The 22666-nt window shown below is 41.6% G+C and overlaps 1 protein-coding gene across 8 annotated transcripts in view; it reads right to left on the bottom strand.

The window, feature by feature from the left end:
- Nucleotides 1-22666, bottom strand: part of CCDC170 (coiled-coil domain containing 170) — a 98279-nt gene that overhangs the window by 5517 nt on the left and 70096 nt on the right. For 6 of the 8 annotated variants that reach the window (XR_012031785.1, XM_072827979.1, XM_072827963.1 and 3 more), the window contains 3 exons: nt 22387-22587; nt 15852-16025; nt 12913-13155 (listed from right to left, as the gene is read on the bottom strand). Coding sequence is in view for 7 of the 8 variants with exons in the window: in XM_072827979.1 (XP_072684080.1) it covers nt 12913-13155; nt 15852-16025; nt 22387-22587 (618 nt within the window). In the remaining variant the exon portion in view is untranslated. The remainder of the gene's footprint in view (nt 1-12912; nt 13156-15851; nt 16026-22386; nt 22588-22666) is intronic. The other 2 variants (XM_072827987.1, XM_072828008.1) reach the window with 2 other exon arrangements.

Raw genomic sequence — 22666 nt, 5'->3', positions numbered from 1 at the left:
GATGGTGGTGATGGTTGCAAACACTGTGAATATACTTATTGCCACCAAATTGTACACTTAAAATGGTTTAAATGGTAATTTTTATGTTACAGATATTTTACCAAAATTTAGAAAAAAAAGAATTGGAAGTAGTTTTATATATCTGACACAAAATTTTTAACACTGACCATTAAAAATAAAAATGAATGGGCTACCATTTAACATCCACTACGGCCACAGTCAAAAAAGAGAGACAGTGACAAGTGTTGGCGTGGGTGTGGAGAAATCAGAACCTTCACGTTCTGCTTATAGGAAGGCAAAATGGTGCAGCTGTGAGAAACCATTTACCAGTTTTCAAAATAAACACAGAGTTAACACATGAGCCAGCAATTCTACTTCAAGGTTTATATATTCAAGATAATCGAAAATGTCTGTCACACACAATCTGTACACAAATGTTCACAGCACCACTATTCACAATCATCAAAAAGTAACAATAACCCAATATCCATCAACCAATGAGTAGATAAATAAAATGTTGAATTTCCATGCAACAGAATATTACTCAACAATAAGAAGGAGTGAAGTACTGATACAAACTATGGATGAACCTTGAAAACCTTCTGCTAAGGGGCAAAAGCCAGTCACGAAAGACCGCTCCTTGTATTATTCCATTCAAATGAAAGATCTAGAAAAGGCCAGGGACTGGAGGGAGGGGAGATGGGAAGGAACTTGGGTTGTTTTCAGGGATGATGAAAATGTTTTGAAATTGGATAATGGAAATGTGCTTTCATCTACTATCATACACACAACTTAAGATATTTAGCTCCTTTTCCAGCAGACAGGAGGCCAATGGCAACCATACTTTGAACAAGTTCAAAGCTCTGAACTGATTTCATTCAGGAGAGAGGAAATCCTTGAGAAACTGACAGCAGCAAGAAAGGTGGAAAGCACCACTGCAGCTTGAGAAATCTGCCAGCAATACTATCCCAACAATAGTTGGGGGAAGGAACACGGACTCAGTTTTTGAGCCAATGATATGACACTAGAAGACCCAGCACCTGAGCCAAGTTAATGCCACCGACTAAGCACAGGTCTATGAAGCTGACCTTGAAGATCATTCATGGATTCCAAGCTATCAAAACCCATACTGGAAAATGAACAGCACGATGGACACAGTATAATAAACAATTGCCCCAGCATTGCTTCCTGGGTATGACGATGTACAGGGGTCACATCGGAGAATTCTCTCCTTCGTGCCACTGTTCTATAGATGTGAAATTTTTCAAAATAAAAAGTCAAGAAAGGGAACTGTCCCATGCATGACCAATACAACATGAATCCTGCCAGTAAAGATTTTGAATATACATGTATGTTTATTTATAAATTACATAAGCAACTGTTCTAAATAATATAGTCTGTGGATTATCAAACATTTTACAAATTGAGGGACATTACATGAATGAAATCTTTATCAATTTTAAAACAAAGTTATCTCACTTTAAAATAAGGAGCTTCCCTTCGTGTGCAAACTATCACACTGTTGCAGAGAAAATATGTGGCCAAATGGGAAGTTGCTGGGAATGGAAATATTGAATTCAAAACCTTGTATTAACAGATATGTTCAGCCTTTCTGCTCAGATTGGAAAAACATTTACAGTGGGCTATCTACCAAAAGTGATGGAACACAGCTTGGAGAGCTAGAAGTCCATAAATCAGGTCCTAATGAGAAGAATCCATAGCCAAGAATGTCTGAAAAATATGAGACTTTATCACAATCTTAAGGGCTGCCTCAATACTTGTCATCAGTGAGCAAAGGCAAGTAATAGAGCTCTGAGCCAAGCCACCAGAACAGAACTGAAAGCCCGAGGATGATAGAGACCTCGGATTCCTAAATCAAACCCAACAAACAAGATTCCTGGAAGTGGGGCGTGGCTAAGGAGCTTCCCAGATCCAGCCCAAAGTTCAACAAGAGCCTGTGCCCCTAATGTTCTTCTAGGGGGGCCAGAACTGGTCATAAAGAAGACCAATATGCCACCCAGACCCCCCAGCAGAGATGGAGAAGGCTCCAAGTGTGCTTAACTTCCGGTAAACACCATATGTGGTGTCAGCCTCCTGGAGTGAAAAAAATTCCAAAATCTGGTGAATAATTTTCTCTCACGTTAAAAGGGCCCAAGGCCCTGAAAGAGATGGTGATTGAATTTAAAATGTAGTGTGCTGAATCCCCCAGAGGATCTGAAGCCTCTAGCTGGAGGGTTTGAAAATGCAACCCTGCAGGAGTGAGGCAATGTCCACAGGCTCCCTGAAGACAGTGGGACCACCAAGTGGGAGACTCTCCCCTAGGCCCAAATACATGTGGTGTCCCTACCATAGAGAACCACGAAGATTTTACCAGAAGGAAACTGAGGCAGACCACAAAGGAAGGTGTTTGACTTTGCAGCCTAAGCACACTCCCATACCATTCTACAGCCCAACAAGTTCTTACTATAGGGTTCTTCTTGGTAGGGAGAGCTCAAAGCAAGTCCAGGTCCAGGATGGTAGATTACAAAAAATGCATATAAAGAAAGGCTGCACTGACTGGGCTGGAGAAGTTCTAGAGCAGAGAAGGAGCATGGGGAGCAGCTGTCTTGCGTGGGAGATTATCAAGAGAGGTAGCAAGGGGAAGAGACCTTTGCTGTTGGCTAAAGGATGTTATTCCCTTTCAGTGTTTCCTTGGGAGACTACAGGGAAGATAACAATGACTTTCCACTAGTTTCTGGTTGTCTGGCTACTGATTTGGGGACACAGCTCCCTACTAAAATCGGGCCATATGATACAGACTGAAGCTGACACCTCGCCACCAAGTATCTATTCTTTCTTTTGTTCTTACTGCCCAGGGTAGATCCATTTCTCAGGCTGATTTCATCTCAGTGAGGCCCAGAGACGGTCTGGCCAGTGGGATACAAAGCATTGTACTGTTCCTGGAAAGTGGCCTACAGCATGTCCTCCCACCTCTCCTCTGTGCTGGTGGCTGGGATAAGGCCAGAGCCCCAGCAGCAAGCTTGTGTTAAGAAGCAGCATTGAGGGATCCCTGGGTGGCGCAGCAGTTTAGTGCTTGCCTTTGGCCCAGGGCGCGATCCTGGAGACCCGGGATCGAGTCCCACGTCGGGCTCCTGGTGCATGGAGCCTGCTTCTCCCTCTGCCTGTGTCTCCGCCTCTCTCTCTCTCAATGTGTGACTATCATAAATAAATAAATAAATAAATAAATAAATAAATAAATAAATAAATAAACAAACAAACAAACAAACAAATAAATAAACTATCATAAACTATCATAAATAAATAAATAAATAAATAAATAAATAAATAAATAAAATAAAAATTAAATTAAATTAAATTTAAAAAAAGAAGCAGCATTGAGCAGGCACCTGGGGACTCAGTCTGTTAAGCATCTGCCTTCGGCTCAGGTCCTGATCCCAGGGTCCTGCATTAGGCTCCCAGCTCCACAGGGAGCCTACCTCTCCCTGCCTCTGCCTCCTCTCTCTCTCTCTGTCTCTCATGAATAAATAAAATCTTTCAAAAGAAGAAGAAGAAGCAGCAGCATTGAGGATGAAAGCTATCACTAGGACAATGAAGGAGAAAGAACAAGCCAGGGTTGCTGATGACCATAGAGCCATCCTGCTAAGCATGGCAGGTCTTCTTTTCTGTGAGAAAGTAATAAATATCTCCTCTGCCTAAGCCACTGTTATTATGAGATGTTTAAATAATTTTAGTGGAAACAAATCATAACCAATGCAGGCTAAGAGGCAACTAGTGTTATATGAGTTACACAAAGCATTTTCTGGATCCTCTGGAGTTCTATCATATGATTTCAGTGTCTGTATTTGCATTTGTGCAAAAATCTGTTTGTGCCAATTAGTAGTACTACTTTAATTATTCTAGATTAATGAGAAAAGAGCAAAGGTGGAGTTAATACATAAATAATGTATTCATGCCAAGTGAAGGCCAAACTATGTCACGGTACATATACAAACAAAGTATCTGCAGCATTCTATTAAAGCACAGAGTAGAATAAATGCTCTGTCCTTAGACAATACAAACCACAGGCATGCCAAACTCAAAAGAACCTGTACCACAAGCAATTGATACCACACATTCTTAATGGTGACTGTAGTGAAATAACATAATCTAGCATATTGAATCAATAGCATTAATATTTTTAATTTGATTTTTACACTTCATTTTGTTTTCCAAATTGGTTTGAATTTTATAATGGTAAAAAATTAGCAAGATTGGAGCATTTATGTGGCTCAGTCAGTTGGGCCTATAGCTCTGGGTTTGGGCTCGGGTCGTGGTCTCGGGATCATGGGATGGATCCCCATATCACACTCCATGCTCAGCAGGAAGTCTGCTTGAGATTTTTTCCCCTTTCTTCCCCCTACCCAACTTGTGTGCTCTCTCTCTTTCTAAAATAAATAAAATCTCTAAAATGGTGGGGGGGAAAATCTGCTGACCACTTTTAAAAAATGTAGCAAGATTAAGAAATTTTTTTAAAGATTTATTTATTTATTCATGAGAGACAGAGAGACAGACAGACAGAGGGAGAAGCAGGCTCCATCCAGGGAGCCCAACGTGGGACTCAATCCCAGGTCTCCAGGATCAGGCCCTGGGCTGAAGGTGGCATTAAACCGCTGAGCCACCCGGACTGCCCAAGCTTAAGAAATTTTTATATGCTATTAAATTTGTATATATGAAAGCAATATTATAATAAAATTATTTTGACTCAACACAGAAAGGGCAATCCATGAAAGAATATTTTTCTTTCCAAAAGATTTTCTACAATCATCATGTTTGCCTGCCAACTTAAAATTTAATAGTTTATCTGGAAAGGTCCACATTTTCCTGGTTGAGAATTCAGGGAGAAATGTACTGCATGAGTCTTAAAAAGGAAGACTGGGATGACCTAGAAGTCAAGGTCTTCAAGCATAGTTTTGCAACAGAGAAATGCACACAAAAACTCCATACAAATGTTCCTAACAGCCTTGCTCATAATAGCCAAAAAATGGAAACAATCATGTCCATCAGATGCTGAATGCATAAATGATGTATGGTATATCCAAACAATGGAATATTATTCAGCATAAAAAGGAACTGTGATGGCTAACGTTACATGTCACCTGGGCTGGGCCACAGAGCCCAGATATTTGGTGAAACTTGGATATTTCTGTGAGGGTATCCAAGAGAGAGGTCAACATTTAAATTAGTGGACTTTCAATAAAGCAGATTTCCCTTCCATCATGTGGGTGGGCTTCATCCAGTCCATTGAAAGCCTGAATAGAACAAAAGTGACTCGCCCAGAACAAGAATGAATTCTACAAGAATCCAATCTTTAGACTTGAATGGCAACATCAGCTCTTCCTGCCCATCTATTCTATAGATTTTGAACTTAACAAATTCCATTATCATGTGAGCCAATTTCTGAAAATCAACTAATCCCTGTCGCCTTCACTATCGCCCTCCTCCACTTCTTCCCTCCCTTTCTCTCTGATATAATATATATGATATATATATATTAAGCCTGCTCCTCTGGAATGCTTGGATGAAATACATGTTTCATATATATATCAGAGATAGATAGAAGATATAAATAAGTATATAGAGAAAAACCCTATTAGTTCCTACATATCCTATTAATTCTGTTTGTATGTAACAGACAGGGTGGGGAGAGACAGACACCTCCTATTAGTTCCGTATCTCTGGAGAGCTCTAATATAGGAATGAAGTCCTGACACGTGCCCAATGTGGATGATCACTGAAAGCAAACTAAGTGAATGAGGCCAGAGGCAAAAGGCCACATGTTGTACAAAACATTTATAGGAAATGCCCAGAATACGTAAATCTAAAATAAATTAGTGGTTTTTAGAGGTTGGGGAAGGGGAAAATAGGAAGTAACTGCTACAGGTATGAGATTTTGAGGGGGAGTTGGGAGCAGAGTAGAAATGTTCTAGTGTTAGGAAGTGGTGATGTCTGTACAACCCCATCAATGTATTAAAAACCAGTGAATTGCGGGGCACCTGAGTGGCTCAGTCAGTTAAGTGTCTGCCTTCAGCTCAGATAATGACCCCGGGGTCTCGGGATAGAGTCCTGCATCCTGCTCTCTGCTCAGAGGGGATCCTACTTCCTGCTTCTCTCCCTCTCCCTCTGCTCCTCCCTCCCACACTCTTTCTCAAATAAATAGAATTTTTTTTAAAGTGAATTATACACTTTAAAATGGCAAATTCTATGGCAAGTAAATTATATCTTGACTTTTTTAAAGGCACAGAAATGTAGTTCAAATTATTATTTTTTATATCAACCTCCATAAGTGGTGAAATTCATTCTTTTTTTGGAATATGAAATTTATAATTTAAATTCAATTTGCCAACATATAGTGTAACACTCAGTGCTCATCACATGTCCTCCTTAATGCCCACCACCCAGTTACTCCATCCCCTCACCACTTCCCTTCCAGCAGCCTTCAGTTTGTTTCCCAGAGTTAAGAGTCTCTCATGGTTTGTTTTCCTGATTTTTCCCCATTCAGTTTCCCCTCCTTCCCTTATAGTCCCTTTCACTATTTCTTATATTCCACATATGAGTGAAACCATGTAATTGTCTTTCTCCAATTGACTTTGGTGAAATTAATTCTTAACTTAATAAGTGTAGTGAGCTGAAGTGTGTGTCTCCTTTCTCCCAAATAATAAATATATATCCATCCAGAACCTCAGAATGTGACCTTATTTTGAATAAGGGCCTTTGGGGGTATCATTAAGGCAAGGATCTCACGATGAGATTATCTTGGAATAGGGTGGCCCGTAAAACCAATGATGGATGTCCTTATAAGAGACAGAGAAGGAGGGACACACAAGTGGATGGTCATCTACGGGTGGCAGCAGATAGGAATCCTGCAGGTGCAAGGTGAGGACTGAAAGCAGCAAGCAGAAGTCCAGAGAGAGGATGGAGCAGATGGGCCCTCAGCCTCCCCAGAGGGAATCAACCCTGCCAACACCTTGATGTCATATTCCTGGCCTCCAAAATTATGGAAGAAAAAGTTTCTATTGTATTAAGCCACCCAATTTGTGATCACTAGTTATGGCACCTGTAGAAAATTATACAGAAAAGCCATCTTTGCTAACATTCAGAAATGTTACCTTATGAATAATAAAGTCAATAGAAGGACAAGCACAGACAACATACAAAGATAAATAGTTGATAGTATTAGTCTTTCCTGGACACTAATATATGTCTCAAACAAAAAAAATAAAAAGTTATTTGTACCTAAGATCTCTGACAAATTCATGAAGTCAGCATTCACCATGTTAGTAAGTTAGAGAGATCTCTATTCTCTAGTGGAAGGCAGACTTAGCATCCTATTTGGCAAAGGCCTGAATAATTCCTGACTCAGTCAAATCATACCTCTCCTACACCTTTCCCATAATCTTAGCTATAAAAAGGTGTGGATCTCTTTATGCAACATAAAGCAAATAAACAAGCCAACTTTATTTTCCCAACTCTTCCCCTTTTCATCCAAGTATCCCAGAAGAGCAGGCCACTGACTTTTGTTTCTATTTATCCTTCATCCTTCAGCATACTGGAATTTGGTCTATTCTCAATGCCCTCACCCACAATCCCAACTATCTACACTACAGGTGCTTGAGCCATAGGTGTCCCAGCGCCAAGTACAGTGGATAGTTGTTCAACCTCTACCTTACTGCTGCACATGATGCTGTTGGTCACAGCCTCATTCTGGAGACCCCCTGCTCTCCCATGTCTTTGTTTCCTTTTTTCTAGTCTCTTCCCGGATGATTTAACTCTCATGCCTGAAAGTCTGCAATGGCTTTCAGGAACCAGAGGACAAGTCCAAGCATCTTAGGAAACACATGAGGCCCTGGGTGATCTGGCCCCTATGTGCTGCCCAGCTGCTTCTTCCACCACTCCCTGACTCTGGAAATCATCCTGGTGTCAGGAGCAACTGGCCAGAGCTTCTGTTCACCTGCTTACTGCATCTGGTTATCACTGGTATCATTCCCTTCTCCCATCTATTTGTCTGTAGTTCTGTTACTCCCATTCCACACCCACAATTCTTCCCATATCCACATACCACCTATGAAGATAATTTTTTAACTCAACTACCTTTTGAACTTACCCAAATTTGTTTCTATTAAAAGGAATTCTGTATGATTTCCATAGAATTTTCCACAACTGGAAGATAACAAAAAAGCAAATACTATACAACATACCATGGGGAGCACTGAGTAATGTATGGAATAGCTGATCACTATATTGTACACCTGAAACTAATGTAACTATATGTTAATTATTCTGGGATTAAAATGTTTTAATACAAAGAAAAATGGGTGCCTGGGTGGCTCCGTGGTTGAGCATTTGCCTTTGGCTCAGGTCCAGGGTCCTGGGATCGAGTCCCACATCAGGCGCCCCACAGGGGCCTGCTTCTCCCTCTGCCTGTGTCTCTGCCTCTCTCTCTGTGTCTCTCTAAATAAATAAAATCTTTAAAAAAGAGAGAGAAGAAGAAACCACTGTATAATAAAAATAAAACAGTATTACCAGGTACTATTGCTTGTTCCCAGCACTGAGCTTAAAGGCTTATTCTTTATTTAAAAAATAGACTAGTAAATGTTCAAGGGGCATAAAAACACAGTAACCTCTATGATTTTTCTCCTTCATTGTGAAAGAATTGGAAGAAAAATGAAAGGGAATCCATTTTTCACCTCATGACTGAACTCTATAATGCACCACCTAGAAGCATTTTATATGCCACAAGAGCTATGTGCCCCACACTTGAAAACGTTGCTTTACACCACTGACACTGGCATAAAAAATTGTTAAGCCTGACACTGTCAATAGAACTACATGTTGTGTAATCACATCACCCAAAGAACAAAATTTAATTACAAGAATCAAGTTTGCTTGTGAAAGGTTAAGTGGAAAGACCACTTGTACATAATTACAGTAATCCAGGCAAAATATGATACAGATGTGCAGCAGATGTTGTTGGGACCAAACAGGAACATATTCGAGAGATAGAGGGCTCAATTCCCACTAGCTGTTTCCCTTCTTCTGCTACAGAAGAAAGTGTGGGCTACTGTCTCCCCAACACCACTTCCAGTTTATGGGGCTGTCTTGACTAAGGGTTCCCAGCACTACTCTCAATACACTTAGCCTAGAAGACCCCCTCCTCAGACCCACACCCCCAATGGACCCCCCACACTGCCATTCACCAAGAGCTGCCCCACTTCTAAAACCACTCTTTATCCACTCTCCCCCAGCAGATGCTGGGCCTGGTTCCTGGGTGTCACCTGGGGGGAATCTCTTGTTCTGTCATTATCTCCTTAGTGGCTGAACTGTGGGCTGCTACACTCCACGCAGGCCAATCTTACTCAGGCTCCTCAACTGTGGCAATTCTAAGGGCTCCTCCAACCCCACAGTACAACTGCCACCCTCGGCAGTGATAAAATTAGCTATAATGGCAACTAATGTTTGCACCAGCTTTTATAGTATCTTCATTCACCATATGATTCTATTTTAGCTTTCCAGTATCTAGAAACATGCAGAAAGTGAGCTGGAACCTGCAAGGTAATGTCACGGAGTCCTGACAGCCCTTCTTGGCCCAACCCACTTCATCCAGAGACGGAATCTCCATTCTTAGCAACTGGCAAAAGCAAGGCAGGCCTCTCGTATCAAGGGAACCAAGGTTCTCTGTGATTATAAGGGGATGGGTGGAGTAGAAAGAACACAACAGCCACCCAATTATGGAGAATAGATGCTCAGCCACAGAAGCGATGTAGATTTCACAACCTAGGTTAGCAGTAAAATACACAGCGAGGTTGAGTCAACCCTGACTTTTTCAATTAAGCTTCTTAATTTCTCCTGAGGACAGAAAACCACAGTATATGAGAAGGGGAAAATTTGTTGGTAGGGACCAGATGTCCCTAGCTATAGGGTGGAGGGAGCTTGGGACAAGAAACCAGGCAGCTCATACTGTACCTTCCAGAACCACCGCACCTTGTTTCAGAAACACAGTGTGGTCATTTTTTTTTTTAAGATTTTATTTATTTATTCATGAGACACACACAGAGAGGTAGAGACATAGGCAGAGAGAGAAGCAAGATCCCTGCAGAAGAGCCTGATGGGGGACTCAATCCCATGACCCTGGGATTAGGACCTGAGCCAAAAGATGCTCAACCACTGAGCCACCCAGGTGCCCCACAGTGTAGTCTTATTAGGAAATCCTCACTCAGGCCCTTCCTCTGGGAAGTGCTAGTGCCCCCCACCACCACTGCTTAGTTATCCTTAGCAATCACTCAGACTGTTCCATGTCACTCCCTTCTTGGGCTTTGTGGAGTTCTGCAGCTCAGTGTATGAAAATCCGCAGTGCTATTTGCCCTTTCTTCCTGTCACAGATTTCTTTGAAGAATTTGAACTATTCCACAGACATATGCTTACAGTGAAACATGTCCCTTCCTTTATGGCTGAATTTACTTCCCTGTTTTCAAATCTAAGTTCACTTTGTTTATGCTTCTAGTCTGTGTTTTGCTACCTGCATATTTAACACCAATTATGGGAACTGTTCTTATCTTTCCTTCACCACGAGGAAGCCAATGAAGAGAACAGATTCTTCCTAGGCCCAAGGCCAGTGGTATAGCAATAGTAATAGTAAAGACACAATAACTTCTAATTAAGATTTTCTCCTTGACAATGGAAGAATTAGAAGAAAAAAAATTAAAAGTAACCCATTTATCATTTAAGGACGGAACATTATATTATGCCCCATCATGCACCACCTAGAAACACTCTGTATCCACCGTAGGACATTTGAAAACCTGGCTTTACAACACAGATGCTGCCTCAACACCTCCTGCAGCCCCTTCCAGACCTTGCTGGGAGGGGTGGCTTGCTGACTCCAACCCCAGCACACCACCACCCTCCCCCACCCCCACTGCAAAGATCAGTCTCAAGGGGTGAGAGGGTGTGGAATACATTTACCCTGATATTTGCTCGCCAGCTTTTGCACCCCATCAGATGCTTGCTTTTCCTTGCTTCCTGCTTTCCTTATTTTTAATTCTGTTCCCTCCCCTGTCCTATGTCTGCCCTTTTTCCTCTAGGGAAATAAGCCTCAACTTAGAATGGTTTCAGAGGAAAAGAGCTAATGATTCAGGAGAAAAAAATACAAAAGGAAATATTCCCTAAAATAATGTCCTCACAACACATATGTAAGTGCTAACTTAATACCAGATTCCTGGGCAGACCTGGTGGCTCAGTGGTTTAGTGCCTCCTTCGGCCCAGGGTGTGATCCTGGAGACCCAGGATCGAGTCCCACGTCAGGCTCCCTGTGTGGAGCCTGCATCTCCCTCTGCCTGTGTCTCTCGTGAATAAATAAATAAAATCTTTAAAAAAAAAAAAACAGATTCTCTTTCCCTACTAGTCTGTTTCCTGATTCAGAAACATTCCAAAAGTCCAGTACAGAGCACTCATCTGCGAAGAACCAGGACATTTTTCGCATCTGTACTCACAACACACACATCAGCCAGAAAGGATATGTGCATATGAAGTAACACATTCTTTCCAGTGGCACACATACAGGACGTTTCAAGATTTTGATTAAATTCTTTTAAGTGTTCGGGACACCTGGATGGTTCAGTGGTTGAGCATCTGCCTTTGGCTCAGGGCGTGATCCCAGGGTTCTGGGACCGAGTCCCACATCGGGCTCCCTGCAGGGAGCCTGCTTCTTTCTCTGCCTATGTCTCTGTCTCTCTCTGTGTGTCTCTCATGAATTAATAAATAAAATCTTTTTTAAAAATTCTTTTAAGTTTTTTTTTTAAGATTTTATTTATTTATTCATGAGAGATGGAGATAGAGAGAGAGAGAGAGAGGCAGAGACACAGGCAGAGGGAGAAGCAGGCTCCACGCAGGGAGCCTGACATAGGACTTAATCCCGGGTCTCCAGGATCATGACCTGGGCCGAAGGCAGGCGCTAAACCGCTGAGCCACCCAGGGATCCCCTAAAAATTCTTTTAAGTTTTAATGCCTTTCTTATCCATAGTGATTAAGAGTTGAACACTTCAAAAAAATTAAAAATAAAAATAAAAAAAAGAGTTGAACACTTCAAATCCAGGAAGCACACTGTCCCGACCTGGGTACCAGCCTCACTTCATGGTGCAAGTCATCGCATGGAGCTCATGAAACACTGTTACCTGGCTGACTTCTCAGTGAAGAGGTGTGCTCATTTGCTCATTTCTTCCTGAGCAAATTCCTACATAACTCCCTACATGATCCCAAATATCAGTTACCCACATTAGGAAGAAACGTTTATATTTTCTGTACTTAATACCACCCCTTTTTTCTTTTTCTTTTAATTCCAGTACAGCAAATATGCAGTGTTATATTCCTTTCAGGTGATAAGACAGTGACTCCACACTCCCATAGCTTACTCAGTGCTCATCACAGTAAGTGTCTTCATCCCCTCCACCTGCATCACCCTTTTTTTCACGTAGCAACTATGGCTTCATTTCAAATATGGAAGAGACACTCAGTTGATCTCATATGCTGATTTGTGGGCACCTGGGTGGCTCAGTCTTTTGAGCGTCTGCCTTCAGCTCAGGTCACAATCTCAGGGTCCTGGGATCAAGCCCCACATTGGACTCCCTGCTCAGGAGGGAGCCTGCTTCTCCCTCTCCTCTCTCCTCCACTCATGCTGTCTCTTTCTCAAATAAATAAAATCTTAAAAATAATAATAATTTGCTGATTTGTGTAGCTTTTGCATTTCCCCCACAACTCTAGAAAATCAGAGGAAGATTTTGTCCCTTTTTCTCTTCTGGTTGTTGTAAGACTGCTGCTCTTTCACATAAACTAAAAGAGTAACTTGCAAAAAGCAATAAGGGAAGGAAGCTGAGCACTTGCCTTAAGCTCACTGGTGTCAGCCAGCTTGGCTTTGAGCTCCGTGTTCGCTTCTCGACACACACTCAGTTCCTTCTGCAGCCTCTCCACCTTCTTCTGCAACTTTCTTAGGGTGAGACTGGCTTCATCTCTCTCCACTGCTAGGGCCGAACGCACCTGCTTTTCCCCCTCCAGCTGGGCGATTTTCTGCCGCAGGAGGCTCATATGCAGTTCTTTGCTCTCCAGTCTTTCTTTCTGAGTCCTAAGCTGATTTGATATAAACAGGGTTTTTAAAAAAATAATCATTGAACAGGGGAACTTGGGTGGCTCAGTCAGTTAAGCATCTATCCTCAGCTCAGGTCATGATCCTGGGGTCCTGGGATTAAGCCCTGCTCAGTGGGGAGTGTGTTTCTCCTTCTCCCTCTGCCCATCCCCCTGCTCATGCGCTCTCCCTCTCTCTCACTGAAATAAATAAAATCTTTTTTAAAAAAATAATAACTGAACAGTAAATATAAATGAATCACTCAGGTAATGTTGATCTTTATCTACACTTCAATCAGACTAATTGGTAAACCATCAAAAAAGGCTATTAGATTCCTTTTCCTGGTTGCATTTTTAATTCTTATTTTTCCAAGAATTAATTTTGTAGCTGGAAAGGATGAGACAAAAGAGCCACAGAATGCACAAAAAAGTAAGCTTTCAACATGTGGTTCCTTCCAACACTACGTACATCATAACAGACATGTAAAATTACTTTTAAAACTACTAAAGAGGGATCCCTGGGTGGCGCAGCGGTTTGGCGCCTGCCTTTGGCCCAGGGCACGGTCCTGGATATCCGGGATCGAATCCCACGTCAGGCTCCCGGTGCGTGGAGCCTGCTTCTCCCTCTGCCTGTGTCTCTGCCTCTCTCTCTCTCACTGTGTGCCTATCATAAATAAAGTTAAAAAAAAATTTAAAACTACTAAAGATCAGAATAGGGTAGAGAGACAAAATCCTCTCCACCACCCCATGGCAACTACATTCACACTAGTCTTTTTAAAAGAAGAGAGAGTGCAGGTTAATACCAAAAACCTAGACTAATTTCAATCCCTTAGGTCCAGACCAAGTGACACCAAACATGAGAGTTGATACGTCTGTAAAGTAAATAATACCAGGGAGAATTTAAAGAAAGCTTTGTTTCATGTTTAAAAACTCTAAAATAGAAGGGACTTCAATAAGATTTTAGTTCATTGGTGTTTATTATATGCCTGGCCTGTATCATCCACAAACCAAGCAGAGAACAAGTTTTTCAAACAGCACTTATCATTCACACTCAAACTTGATGAAAGAAATTATAGTGGTTTTTAGAAAAAGATTATGGACTCTAAGGGTGGAAAAAACCCTCTTAGGCTTCAAATATCACAATTAGTGAGTAGAATATTAAATGCAGAAACCTCTTTCATCTGTTGCAAACATCAAGCTTTGGAATCTAGAATGTTAGAGCATAAGACTGTCGCATTTTCCCTAATTATATACTCTGCACACTTGTAAAGTGTTCAGAGATGTGCAGGGCAGACTGAAACACAGGCTTATAGATCTTGTCTAACCACGACAGCATGGTCTATACCCAGATCCATCTTCAACAAAGCCCTTTTCATGTTTCTCTAACCAAGTTCCCTTCCTTGAGCTTCTTCACGTCAAATTCCACTCGCCTGCAAAATTGTACTGGTAAGTTCTGTACACTGGTAATTTTAATAATTATATAATACTTAAAGAACAGTGTTGGATATCAAGGAAGAAATCAATGATCTGAGAACTGAAAGAACTGTAGCTCAATTCAATGTCTCTGGTGGTATTGGGTTATCTACTTTCTTTAAAAATCTAATAAATGGAGAGTAGGTCAAATGTGAATAGAGTACAACCTATAAGCCAAGAGTTTAAAAATGTATTTTATTAAAAACGAACAACCTCACAAGGAAGACATTATCACTATCTTAAATATGAGGAGACAGAGAGGTATATAATTTGCCCAAGGTCACACAGCTTGGTGGAACCAAACTGGGGTCCCAGATGTGACTCATTACACAGTCTGTACACTATAATTCCACCATAGAATTTTCTCCTAAGAACTATTATAAGAACACATCTGTGTTTTGCTCTTTCTTTCACCAATGCCAACAATTATATAACTAATAATTATATTTTTATCCTTTTCATCTACTCATTCATTTCTTTCATCTAAACTGTTTCTAACTCTTCTTTTGGGTGAGTGGAAAATAAGCTCTTCTTGCTTTACTATCCAAAGCAAGAGGGTTTATCCAAATGGAAACTGCTACATGTTCCCCAGTTCTCCTCATCCCTCTTAACAACAGAAACAGTGAGTTTCTTAGCTAGGCAGGTGGCTACCCAGAGTAAAGACTACAGTTTCCAGCTTCCCTTGCAGTTAGTTTCAGCCTTCGGAACTGTGGAATATAAATACAAGTTCACATAGCAAACTTTGGAAGGCTCCATCAAAAGACAGCTCACACATGCTTTCGCATCCTGTTCTTCATCCCTTCTCCAAACTTCTGTCTGGAACACAGACATGATGGTTCTAGGTACCATTCTGAACCATAAGAATGGGGACCACCCTAGGGATGAGAGGTTAAGGAGCTGGCATCAACCTGACCCTTTGACGACTTTACAGAGCAGACCTACCGCACTCACCCTGAGGCCTACCTCCAGAAATTTATGTGAAGTGGGGGAAGGGACCACTTCTAGTCATTTAAGTCACTTTTATTTGGGGTCTCTATTACTCACAGTCAAATATAACCTTAGGTGATACACTTACCATCCCTCACACTTGAACAGAGACTCTAATTCTAAATACATATTTTCATGTTTCCAAACTACAGTGGCAAATATGAAGGAGTAAATTATTTCTCAATATTTAAGTATCTCAGCAATTCCTTCTATCAACACTAGCAAGTTTCAATATCCCCTACCTTTCTCTGTAAATTGTAGGCAAGTGTCTTGTTTTCAATGACTGCATTGCTCTCAAGACGGACCAGCTGCTCCGTGCGAGCTAAAACTACATCCAGACGCATGTCAAAGCCAAGTTCAGCAGCCATCTGGTCCAGTTTCATTTTCTCTGAGAGCTGATCCAGAAACTTAAGATACTAAACCCAAGAACAAAAATAAAAATGAGACACAAAAACAAAGTTATCTGGTGATCTCACAGCATCCTTCTCTTCATCTGAAGCTTACAGACTGGTCTCATTAAACCCAGCACGTAGCTTAGCTCCTGACCCCAGTGTTTGGTAATGAAAGCCTCAACATCCTGCCACTTCCATGTCCTGCTTCTTGTCCAAATTCACTTGACTCTCCTAGTCGGCGATCTTGATGTTCAAGCTAACATTACACACTCTTCTGGCACTGCCCTGACTACATCTACACATCTCTGTTTAGGCTACTTGCTGCTGTCACTATGCCTCTCCAGGTTAATCCAGCCCCTGGGATCTCCTCACCCACAAATCTTCCAAGGCAATTTTTCTCACCTAAGTGGACTCTGGCCTCAAATGTGAAAAAAAAAATGACAACAGTCACCACTGTACTTTCCTTGGGTTCTACAGATCACTCCAAAATCAAAGCTCTCCATAAAAACACACGTGGACAACATTTTTGCTTTTTTAAGTTAAAATCCTATACCAAAGAAAATGTCTTTAAGAATCTTTAATGTATCACACTTTAAGGAACACCACCATAAAATAGAGCTGTATTGAGGAAGTCAAGGTTCATAATTTAATAGGTTAGCATTACAAAACTGTTCTAGGATCTTTATCCACTTGATTTCCTTTTTTCTTCTTCCAAGTTTTTCTTTAAATTCGTTAGTTAACATATAGTGTAATATTAGTTTCAGGTGTAAGATTTAGTGATTCATCACTTACGTACAGCACCCAGTGCTCATCACAAGTGCCCTCTGTAATGCCCATCACCCATCTAGCCCACCCTCAACCATCTCCCTTCCAGCAGTCCTCAGTTTGTTTTCTATAATTAAGAGCCTGTTTGATGGTTTGTCTCTCTTCCCCCCCCTTTATGTTCATTTGTTTCTTAAATTCCACATATGAGTGAAATCATTTGGTATTTGTCTTTTCTGACTTATTTGCATAATACTCTCTAGTTCCATCCATGTTTAATTATCTACACACACACACACACACACTCCCCTCCCCACATCTTCTTTACCCACTCACTAGTCAGTGGACATTTGGGCTCTTTCCATATTTTGGGTATTGTTGATAGCGCTGCTATAAACACCAGAGTGCATGTATCCCTTCAAACCAGTATTTTTGGGGTCCTCCATTTGATTTCTGTGGTTTATCTGGCCATATCAGACAGAGGAATGCTTCTTAAGTGCTTACTGGATGAGTGAACCAATCAATGAGTTTTCTGTATCATCACTTCATGATTTGGGTTCTTTGAGCTTTCCTCTCATTGCAGTAAATCCTCATCTATCTGGCATTTTTGAGGCATTTATATGTTTAAATAAGTATAATTTCTTGATGACTAAAGCATGCCAGTGTGAAGCCCAGAACTATCTATACTTTTAGGCATCAAGATGAGATGAAATTGTATTTTCAAATTTTGCTGAATGGCATATTTAAAATTTAATCTCTTCTTCGAGAGGCACAGCCATGGCAAATATTGTTTATTTTCTGTGCTACCAGATGCAGGTTACTGTGTTGTGTTATAAGACCATGGGCTCCTGTGTTGTGCTACAAGACCACAGGTTGCTTTTGTTTCCACGTTATCAGTTTATTACTTCTTAATGCTCTTAGCTCTCCCCTTGGAATTACTCATTTATTTTCTTTTTTTTTTCCTTAAGAGAGGGAGAGAGCCCATATATAAGTTGAGGTGGAGGCAGAGAGAGGGGGAGAGACAGAAACCTAAGCAGGATCCATATCCAGTGCAGAGCCCAGTGCAGGGCTCCAACTCATGACCCTGAGATCATGACCTGAACTGAAAGCAAGAGTCAGATGCTTAACAGACTGAGCCACCCAGGTGCCCTTGGAATTACTCATTTCTAATATGTATGAATGAAGGGAAAATAACTACTATTGTTTGTTTTATAAATAAAATAGAATCAGTACCTTTCACGTGGAGGTATAAAGCCTTTTTTGCTATGTCTATATGTGACCCATCCACTTAGCATCCAAGGATCTATAAGAGGCAAAAAAGGATAAAGAAAGGTCCAAGCCAACACCCCACAGAACAAGATCCTATTTCAAGGATCTTGGCTGTGCCTAGAAAGCTAGGGTTACTAGAAGGATTTACTGTACATCTTGTTTCTTTGAGTCACAGATTAGGATAAATATATTCTATTCAGTGTGAACTTCAATCATCTGTATCTAAATCTAAACTCTGTACAACTTAGCTTTTTCAGTTTACAGTTATCTACAGACTATTCACCAGGATGGAATCTGTTTACATAATTTGCTTTCATAACTGAGAGTTCTTTTGACACAATCTCAATTAAAATTAATGAGTCATTTCTATGAAAAAAAACAGGAAAGAGACATCAATCTACCTAAAATTCCTGCCTTTTATGTTTCTTCATAATTTATTTATTTTTATTTATTTATTCATGACAGCACAGAGAGATACAGAGACACAGGCAGAGGGAGAAGCAGGCTCCATGCAGGGAGCCCGACACGGGACTCGATCCCAGGTCTCCAGGATCACACCCCGGGCCAAAGGTGGTGCTAAACCACTGAGCCACCGGGGCTGCCCTGTTTCTTCATAATTTAAATACCATTTATTGACCCTTCCCCCTTAGTGCTGGAGAAACTTAGAAAACAAATATTTCCCCTGGCCTCAAGAATCTTGGAGTTGACTAGAGAAAAACAATTAAAAACTGAATACAAGATGTGGGGGAGGGCCTGAGTGGCTCAGTCAGTTAAGTGTCTGACTCTTGGCTTCCACTCCATGGTGATCTCAGGGTTGTGAAACTGTGTCCCACCACAGGCTCCACGCTGAGCACAGAGTCTGCTCAAGACCCCCTCTCCCTCTCCTTCTGCATCTCCCCCCGAACACACATGCTCACGATCTGCCCCCCCCATAAATAAATAAATAAATCATAAAGGAAACTGAAGACTTAAGTTGGCAAAGTGCTGTGATAGACATAGGTGTGTGTTGCCTGAAGGAGAACCAAGACTCTCTCTCTTTTTTTTTAAGATTTTATTTATTGGGGATCCCTGGGTGGCTCAGCGGTTTGGCGCCTGCCTTTGGACCAAGGCGCGATCCTGGAGTCATGGGATCGAGTCCCCCATCATCCAGCTCCCGGCATGGAGCCTGCTTCTCCCTCTGCCTGTGTCTCTGCCCCGCTCCCCCCTCTCTCTGTTTCATAAATAAATAAATAAATCTTTAAAAAAAAGATTTTATTTATTTATTCATGAGAGACACAGAGACATAGGCAGAGAGAGTAGGCTCTATACAGGGAGCCAGATGCAGGACTCGATCCCGGGACTCTAGGATCACACACTGGGCTGAAGGCAGACGCTCAACCACGCCACCCAGGCGTCCCAAAGGAGAACCAAGTCTACAGGACTCCCAGAGGAAGTGATACTGGAGCCACATCATCAAGGGACAGCCACAGTTGAAGAAGATAAGAAGGACATTTTCTCAGAAAGAATAGCAACATGCAATATGTAATGCTATAGGGGCTCTCTCTCTCTCTCTCTCTTTTTTTTTTTTTTTTTTTTTGCCAGGAAAGTATTTTTTACAAATTTGAATGTGGATATCTTTGGACTCAATCACCACACACCCTTGCAGGGCCCGATGATTCTCAGAGGCCTTGAGTTTGCCATCGTGGGCTGGAGAGATGGCAGGTGATGGGCAGCCTGAAGAGGCAAACTGGTCAGGTCACAGAATGCTCAGCCATGGAACAAAGGAATCTGTAGCTGAACCTGAGAACCACAGAGAGCCCCTGGCCAGTTTTAAGATGGAGAAAGGTAAGATGAGACATACATCTTATTGAGCCCTCCCCAGCAGCAGTGGGGAGCTGTTAGAAGGTTGTTTCTGTAGCCCATGGAAGTGATCATAATGCTTGGAATCAAAGCACTGCAAATACACAGTGTATAAATATACAGTGGGGGTGAGGGAGTATGTGAGATACATTAAGAAGAAATTTATAGTGTTTAGGAATTGGTTAAAAAGAGGAAAGCACTAAGGATGACTCTGGGGCTGTCAGCTCCAGCAACTGGAGGCAGATTACCTCATCATCACTGAGGCAGGAGGGGACAAATTTGTGGAGAAGTGATCACTTCCATTTGGAAAATGTTTAGTGCAAGGTGTTCATGGAACATCTAGGTGGACAGTCCATCAGTCAGACTTCTTCCAGTTTAACATATCGTATTCAGATGCAACGTGTCCTTTCAAACTCAATATTTTAACCAACACACCTTTTTCAGGTAGCCTTCATCCTCCCAAAGTTCTCAAATCTACTCCTTCATTCATAAAACCACTATTTGGTCCAAATAGTTATTATCTTCTATTCTGCAGTTCTAAGAATCCCCCAGCTGGGCTCCCTACCTTTAGTCTCTAGACCCTCAGAGAAACCTTTCTTTTACTCAAAAACTTTCTATGGCATCTCATCACTCATAGGATAAAGCCTTGGGTAATTAATTAGCCTTCCATATTCCAGTTATCCCTCCATACCTCAGGCCTCTAGAGCTACCTCATGCCTCTGGCCTCATCATGTATCGTGTTCAATCTCCCAAGCACCCTGTCACCCCTCTGTTCCTTTATCCCTCCTACTGTTCCCTGTACCTTGAACCTCTTCCCTACCTCTTCTGCCTGACAAAGTCCTACTCCTTCTTTAAAGCCTCTCGTGAGGGACACCTGGGTGGCTCAGCAGTTGGGTGGCTGTCTTCGGCTCAGGTCATGATCCCGGGATCCAGAATTGGGTCCTGCATCAGGCTCCCTATGGGAAGCCTGCTTCTCCCTCTGCCTATGTCTCTGCCTCTCGCTCTGTGTCTCTCATGAATAAATAAATAGAATCTTTTAAAAAATGAAATAAAAAATATAGCCTCTCGTGAATGCCGCCTCCTGTGTGAAGAGGGCTTACTTCATCACACACACAAATAGGAAACTTTATCCAAGCTCCTGTTGAATTGTATGCCTATCTCCATCAATTAATTATTATGTCCTCATTTACCTGTCTCATCCACTGAGACTAGGATTTTCTACAGACTCCTTACGCATCTTTGCCTCGTATAAGGTATATGTGTTGCGTCTTTTCCCAACCCTCAATGCAGGCATGATGCTTCCTCAACTTTTTTAAGTACACAAAAATGAGAATGAATGAGTTTCCAGAGTACAAATTTTTTAACTTAAGAGCACTTTTCATGCCAAATGAAATCTCATTTGTCTTTTTCTTCCCCTGAAGACTCCTGTGACCCACAAATATGTACCTTCCTGTTCCATCCAATAAAATCTTTCTTTGGTCCTCCTGCTAATGCCTCTTTTTCTCTGGTCACCAAACTTCATAAGAATCTACTTCTACAGGTGTGCCTGGGTGGCTCAGTCGGTTACATGCCTGCCTTCAACTTAGGTCTCGAGCCCTGAGTCCAGTAGGGCTCCCTGCTCAGCAAGCTGTCTGTTCCTCCCTCTCCTTCTATCCCTAGAACTGCCTCTTGAAGGCCATAGAATATCTTCCCATGGTCAAATACATGGGGATCCGTCCTCTTCTCATTCTCCTCTCCTTCTCACCCACTGGGTTTGCACCATTAGCATTTCTGAGTCTGAAAGTTTGCACTTTCAGCCTCACAGTGACATCACGCCAACTTTCTAAAACATCACAATGCTCAAAGTCACTTACAAAGCAGAGAATAAAGAATCTTCATAATCCAAACCATTCTTGCCTTCTCTCCTGCCACAGCCCCATGAAGAGTGCTGTGCTGCAGCCAAACTGGAACAGTCGCTCTGGACTGACTGTACTATGCACCTACAGGCTTTCATTCCTTTGCTCAAACAATTTGCCCTTCAGAATCTGCTCCCTCCCCCCACTAAAATCCTACTTCTTCAAAGATGAACTTCATTATTCTCTCTCCTGTAAATCCTCCTCTTATCCAGAAGTATTCAATCCCTTCACTGAGTTCCTATAGCATTTCATCAATCAATACATCTTACAACACATACAGCTTTATAGTCACAGCAAACTACTAATATGTCTGTCTCTATTGAATTATGAGCCTTTAATGATCAAGAACTCTGTGTTATTCATACATCAGCCCTCAGACCTTCAGGGTCTCATATAGAATAAGCAACAAATATCTGCTGAGTTTTAACTGGATTATTTTGACTCAAGAAAGACCCCAATAATAGGAAGACACCCCAAGACAATATCTGTTGTTCCTTGACATTTACTCATTACTCAGATGTAACCATTCTACTAAAGTACTATAAATTTAGAATAGTTCAGGTAAAATTTTACAATGCAACAGATGTTTTCTACCCATGGATGTACCCTCAGGTTATTACTTTTTGTTTCTCAAAATTCAAGTTATCTCGCAAAACATCTCCAGAAACCAGCTCTCCCTCCAGGTGTGTCAGCTGACCCTGAAGAACCTCCAACTTGTTTTCTGCTTTCTGGGCTCTCTGTAGAGCTTTCTGGTGAAACCCAGACTCATTTCCCAACTGTTCAACAAGCTCAGATATTCGGGCTTCAAGCTGGGAGACCATCTGGAAACAAAGAAAAAGACAAGGATAAGCCTTGTTTTAGATGCAACAAAGTGTTAAAATCTAGTGCTCAGACCAAGCA

Source organism: Canis lupus, chromosome 1 (assembly GCF_048164855.1).
Source record: "Canis lupus baileyi chromosome 1, mCanLup2.hap1, whole genome shotgun sequence".
In the NCBI taxonomy this organism is placed as follows: Eukaryota; Metazoa; Chordata; class Mammalia; order Carnivora; family Canidae; genus Canis; species Canis lupus.
Note: the sequence above shows the minus strand (reverse complement) of the source record. Positions and strands in the feature narration are given on the sequence as shown.